The sequence below is a fragment of the Anopheles darlingi genome, chromosome X, assembly GCF_943734745.1.
Source record: "Anopheles darlingi chromosome X, idAnoDarlMG_H_01, whole genome shotgun sequence".
NCBI lineage: Eukaryota > Metazoa > Arthropoda > Insecta > Diptera > Culicidae > Anopheles > Anopheles darlingi.
In genome coordinates, this window is record NC_064873.1 from 2,735,001 (window position 1) to 2,741,338 (window position 6,338).

A 6,338-nucleotide genomic window follows, 5' to 3' on the forward strand; every position below is an offset into this window, starting at 1 on the left:
AGCTGGATTTTTTTTTTTTTTTTGGTATGAAACACAAAAAGCAACACTTGGCCGCAAATGGCACTTATTCGGTTCAAACTTGTTCGCCATGTTCGCACATGAATTACTCAAAGCAAAGGGTGAAAATAAACCAACGAGATTTTGGGGAGTTGTTGACAGATGCCCCAACTTTAATGACCAGGGTTTTACATATTTTTAGCGATTAATTTGCAGCTGCTAGACTCCTTAAGGGAAAACGGCGAGTTTCTATCTGTACACCTAATACTTTAAATGAGGGTTTTTTTTTGCTTTGCAGCTTACCTTATCGAATGCCATCGGCCGGGATAGGCGCTCGATCGGGGCGGACGGTGGTTGCTGGAGCTGCAGCAAACCGGCGCTGGTCGCCGGGATCGGCATCGGCAGCAGGGGCGGTGTCCCGGCGCCGGTTGTTGTTGCCGCCGAACCGCCGGCTAGCAACGCGGTCGGCACGGCGATGCTGGTTAGCTGCTGGTGTACGGGTTGCGGTGACTGCTGCTGCGATTGCGATTGCTGGTGCTGGAGCAGCAGCGCCGCTGTCCGCTGTCCACCGGTACCACCACCGGACGCCAGCTGATAGATGGTGGCGGGTGGTGACTGTGGATGGGTGCGGTGCTGCTGCTGCTGCACCACCTCGTTGCTGCTGCTAGTGACCGGATCGCGATCCGGTGAGAGGATAACATCGGGCGGTTCCATCGCCATTCACGAAGAGGAGCTAAGAGAGGGGTGTTCCGTTGGGGGTGTTTTTTTTTGTTTTGTTTTTTTTGTGGGGGAGTTCAGAGGGGAGAGTACAGAGTTCTGGTGGCGGACGAGTGGTCTCTCTTTCTTTTTTCTCTCTCTCTCTCTCTTTCTCACTTTCTCTCTTTCGTACGATGACTCGATCTCCGACAGCCGTAGTAAGTCGATTGTAGTGTGTTCGTCTGTGTGTGTGTCTGTTTGTGATGGTTTTGAGTTGAGTGATGGTTGTTGTTGTTGTCGATTGCTGCTGTGCCTAGTGTGCGAGCTGTGCTGACGTCTGCTACACCTCACCTTCCCTCACCCCTGCCCCCCAAAAAACCACGCCGAGCACGATCAAACGCAGGGTTTCGCACAATCCCTAACCAAACTCCATCTTGTCTGTGTCAGAGGAAAATCCTGTGATGAAAAAAGAGAGAGAGAGAGAGAGAGTCAAAAGAACAATTATTTCAAACAATTCAATCACATCCCTGTCGCGCAACTTACAGCGGGCTGAGCGGCCAGCGGTCAGTGTTATTGGGGGGGGAGGGGGGGGGGGGTATTTTATTTGATTTTCTCGCATTTACTTTTTACATTTTTTTATGAGTGCTTATCCTTTCAAGAGTATTGTGTGAAATTTTGGGACCAATCGAAGCAAAACTGACAAAGATATGGATTTTTAAACATCCGCCTTTCATACAAGGCTCAAAGCATCTCGCGACTTTAAAGGGGGCTTCGGTATTTAATTTCAACCCTCGCATTTACTTTTTACAATTTTTTATCAGTGCTTATCCTTTCAGGAGTATTGTGTGAAAATTTGAGATCAATCGAAGCAAAACTGACAAAGATATGGATTTTTGAAAATCAACCTTTCACACAAGGCTCAAAGCAACTCGCGACTTTGAATCGCGTTTTCCCAAAAACCTTCGTTTTCAAAATCTTGTGCCCATCGTAGCATAAAAACTACTGGACCGATCGATTTGAAATTTTAAACATATCATCTGTACACTATTTTCCAGGTAGCTCCGTCGAGTTTTTGCAAAAATTGTTGATACTTTTTTTTTGATAATTTTTTTAATTATGTAAGTGTCATTTTTTGAGGCAATATCGAAAATGTAACACTTTTTCAACTTCAAAAATCTGCCAAAAATCGAAAAATGGGAAATTCAACAAAAACTCGACGGGGCTACCTGGTTAAACTTATAATCTATCAAAAGAATATTCATTTGTGTATTTCTGATGACCCAGCACGTGGCTACGATGGGCACCGCGCAAAAAGTACACACTTGCAAACTTGCCTTTCTAGATTGGATGCCATGAATGTAGTTTCGATCAAATCTTCCCCAAAATAGAACCAAATATTCTTGAAAAGTTGTAGTTTAATATGAGATTATTTTGAAAACATAAAATTGGATAGTTTCTTCTCGAAAAATCGTAAAAAATTATCCCTTTTTTTACCCGAAATAACCAAAGCCCCCCCTTAAGCCGCACACATTGCATGGCCTTTTTTTTTTGTCAATATACAGTTGCAGGCATACCTACCTTGTAGCGGTGAAAGAGAGGCCAAATGGCGGCTGTCGTCGGTCACCGTACGCCACCGGTGTTCGTCGGTGGCGGCTAGTGGCTGTTGTTTAGTGGTAGAAGGGCCGGCGACGGTACGGTACGGTACTTCGGCTGCTTTCGCTGCTACTGCTGCCAGCTGCAGCCCAAGGGAACTTGCCGTGGCCGAACTGCTGCTGCCGCTGCTGCTGGAATGACGAGCTTGTTCCTTCGACGTTGGTTCGAAGAATTCGGTACGAGACGGAAGCGGGGGGGGCTGCGACCGGGTGAACAGAAAGAGATCTGCGGTTGGCGGTTCGAGCCCCTGGCCCATCTCGATGTCACCCCCACATGTATCTACGGACCCGCGCGCGAGAGAGAGAGAGAGAGAGAAAAGGAAGCGAAATTCGCACATAAGTGAAGGTTAGAGTAGCAGTTCAATCGCAACAAAACAACAACAACCACATGTTGTGCTGTACAAATTGGCGGCAATCGTCAAGCGGCTGTTTATAGTCCCCGTCTAGTGTTTATGCTCTAGTTTTCTAGGGAGCAACTCGCGAAAGACGCACAAGAGGTGCTCTCGCGCGAAACTATTTTTATCGAGCAGTCGAGCCGAGCGCCCTGGAGGACTTTCGCAAAGGACTTATCAAACCTCTCGTGCAGCGGCGAGAGAGGGAAGCAAACAAGAGGGGGGTGGTGCGCTACAGCTACAGACGCAGACGCGAGAGCTACAGCAGAACGCAGAAGGGACTGCTCGCTGCACTTCCAATCCGCTCGCTGATTGATGGTTTAAGGCAGTGGCCGTAAGCGGCTTTTGATGCTACATAAACAAGATCTCGATCCCCCCACCCTCGACACACCAAGAAAAACAACATGCCGGGGCGCGTCATCGCCATCGTTAGCCGCTCGGTTGCACTGCTATAAATATTGGCATTGGCCAAAAGGGTTAAGTGCCGTGAGCCGAGCGATGAGATGCTGACAGATTTGCTCCGATTTGCCTCGCCAACGTCAACGCACAAGCTGCGCACAAGGCACGAGGCCACCGGGGAATCATCGAAACCATCCCCAATGTCACATTTCAACGCACACACACACACACACACAGACACTGCGCACCAGAGTCGGAGCCGGAGCGAAAGTTTTCCGTTTTGTAAAAGCGCAAATCGGAACAGACAACCTCTTCTCAGCAAAAGCTCCCCCTTATGGGGTGAGTACGCAGTGCCCAGGATACTGAGGGAAGGTCCAAAGGGAGGAAGGGGGTTGTATAAAGAGGGTGATTACCTGTTGTTTTTATCCCCTCCCCCTCCGCGTTGCGTTGAAATCGATCAAGCAAGCGGGAAGGATCGAGCAAAAATAGCACCCAAGACGCCACCCCCGCACACACACACACACACACACACACACTCGTTGTTGTTGTTGTCGCGCTTGTTAAGGTTTAGAAAACACGCGAGGAAGGTAATGCAAATGGACGCACTCCAGCAGCAGCAAACGGGTGGAACATACGAACCTCATACGGTCTCAAGGAGGGGAAGAGGCGTGCTAGCGGTAGGGAGGTAGGTAGAGGAATAGGGGCTGATGGGCAGGGCAGGCAAAACAAAGCAAAAAGGGGGTCAAATGAACGACAACAACAACAACGACAGCAACAACAAAGCAGCTCTTCTCGATCTCGACGTCAATTAAGACGTAATGCAGTTGCGCACCCCCTCCCCCCCCCTTCCCGACCCTCCCTTTCGGTAACCGGACACTCACATCCAGGAATCGGGTACCGAACGACACCGGCATTTTACGGCGATCGGGACGTGCAATCGTGTATGTGTGTCGCCCAAGGGCGCAATTGCACTTCTTACGTCGTCGTCTGGGGGACGACACATAAAACCTTGGCCTTGGGCGAGGTGCTATGCGGGATGCCGGATGCCCTCGGGGATGACTAAGTGCATCCTCTTCGTCTTTCGACGCCCGGTTCCGGTCGGTGGTTTGGTCCCTCTAATGAAAACTCTTCCAGCAGCCATGGGGGTGTGTGTTGTGGTGGTAAGTGGCGTGGCGTGGCGGTATTTATGGTACCAAACGAGGGGAGAACCACGCGAGAAGCCACTCATCAACCACCTCAGTTTACGGTCGAAACCGAATGGCGGGCGCTGCATTTAACGCCGCAACTCACAAAACAAAACCCATAATCGAAGACGGCAGGGGTGGCCGGGGGTGACGGGGTTGAGCTGCTCTAATAGCTCCAACCAGGTCCTGTCCTGGGACGACCCATTTCCGCTGTCGGGTATCATGCAAGCAGTGCATCATCACGATCAGAATGGGCTTCGGCTTTATGGGATGGAATGACTAGCAGGGGAAGGGGGGTGCGGGGGTGACACTGAAAACTCTATAAAAATGTACGACCATCTCAACGCAGGAAGACGACGCAAAACAACGATAAAAAAAGAAGCGGTGCAAGTAGCGCTCGCGCTCAAGGTCTCTGGCAGCATGCATGGAATCGAAGGGGATGCAGGCGCGAGGGTGAGGCACAAACGAAGAACCTCATTAGATTGATCCGAGAAACCCATCGCCAAGGAAGGCGGAATGGGGAAGGGGGGACACACGGAGCAATGATGACAAAACCGCAGAAGATAGCGGCTAACAAAAGGGAGCAATCATTGGAAAACTACCCCCTCTCCATCCCCTTCTTACAAACACCCCCACCCCCCTTGGCTATCCGGGATCCGGGATAGTCCGGGTCAAGTCGTAAACAAGTCGTCTTAGAGGGTGGATAGAAGCGACTATTGTAGTGGAAAGGGGTATTTGTAGGTGTAATTGTAGGGAGGTGGGGAGGGGGTAGTGCAAGTCATGCAGGCCTGCTGCAAACCAAACAAACAACCCCCTCCTTCCCTCCCCTTTCTGCTGGTGCCCGGTTTCCGGTTCGTGTCGCTAGAGACTCGGGACTAATCCACTTCGGGAGGCTTCCTCGTTGCCTCGGAGGAGGACGAGGAGGAGGAGGAGGAGGTCCAATCTAATCAGAGCGACCACCCCCTCCCCCTCTTTTTCGCTCATTTCTTCGCCCACATTGGTGTGTGTGTGTGTGTCCAGGACCAACTGTATCCGAAATACAAAAGGGCAATGAGGACAGCAGCAGCAGCAGCAGCAGGTGGTGGTAATATGCTGCATTTGCATTCCAGCGGTAGCATAGATGCGTGCACGTATACGCGTGCCGTTACTATAGAGAATGGAGGCGGCTGGTGGCCCACCAGAGCAGCGCAACCAAATGGAACCAAAAGAGGAAGGAAAACATCATATCGCGCCCATCAACATCAATCGGATCGGAGATCGAGAGTAGATCGATCGATCGAGACACACACACACACAGGCTTAAGGGTTTGCAAGGTTCAAGGACTTACCGACTAGTTCAAGCGTGCCGCATCCCGTTGACCGTCGCACCAGTCGACGCCGACGCCGACGACGAGGACGAGGACGACGCCACCACCGAGGCCCGGGCCAACTACTCCGGGCCGAGCCGCCCGTCCGACCCGTCTACAGGGTCCCACCGCCACCCCACCGTGTGCGTGTGTGTGTGTGTGTGTGTGGATGTGAAGGGAGTTCTGCTTTGTTCTGAGGGCGGGTATGATTCTCACAGTCACAAAAAAAGGGATGTTTTTGGGAAACAGGGTAGGGGTGGGGGTTGGGGGTGCGGGGTGCGGGGTTAATGGACAACCGTTTCGCGTGTGTGGTTTGTTTGGGTTTTGTTTGTTCTCTCACAAACTTGGACTCGGCGTTGGCGGTTGCTTTCTGTTGATACACCTCCTCGCTGGGGAGAGGGTTGTTGAGGTCCTTCTTCTTTCACGGCCTTCTCGGGGAGGAACAACTCGAGCGCAGCAAGTGCAGCAGACTGTCTGTTCCCATTGCACCAGTCCGGGGCAGCAAGAGAAGAAAAAAAGAGGAACAGAAACACGAGACAAAGGGGTTAACGAGGCGGGAGAAGGGGACACACAGAAACGGGGTTAGAGAGGACAGCGCAGCGCAGTGTTCAGCGTTTTAGGTAGTCCCGGGTTGCTGCGCAACAGGTTTAGTTGCTTGATGAGGAGCGACCG

At 51.3% G+C, this 6,338-nt stretch overlaps 1 protein-coding gene across 1 annotated transcript in view; it reads right to left on the bottom strand.

Annotated features, from left to right (window-relative positions):
* Window positions 1-5,801, bottom strand: part of LOC125955621 (uncharacterized) — a 14,262-nt gene extending 8,461 nt beyond the window's left edge. Inside the window, exons 1-3 of the mRNA XM_049686764.1 lie at window positions 5,649-5,801; window positions 2,272-2,625; window positions 301-1,149 (exon numbers count right to left, since the gene is read on the bottom strand). Coding sequence (XP_049542721.1) covers window positions 301-717 — 417 coding nt within the window. The 5' untranslated portion in view covers window positions 718-1,149; window positions 2,272-2,625; window positions 5,649-5,801. The remainder of the gene's footprint in view (window positions 1-300; window positions 1,150-2,271; window positions 2,626-5,648) is intronic.
* Window positions 5,802-6,338: the final 537 nt, after the last annotated feature.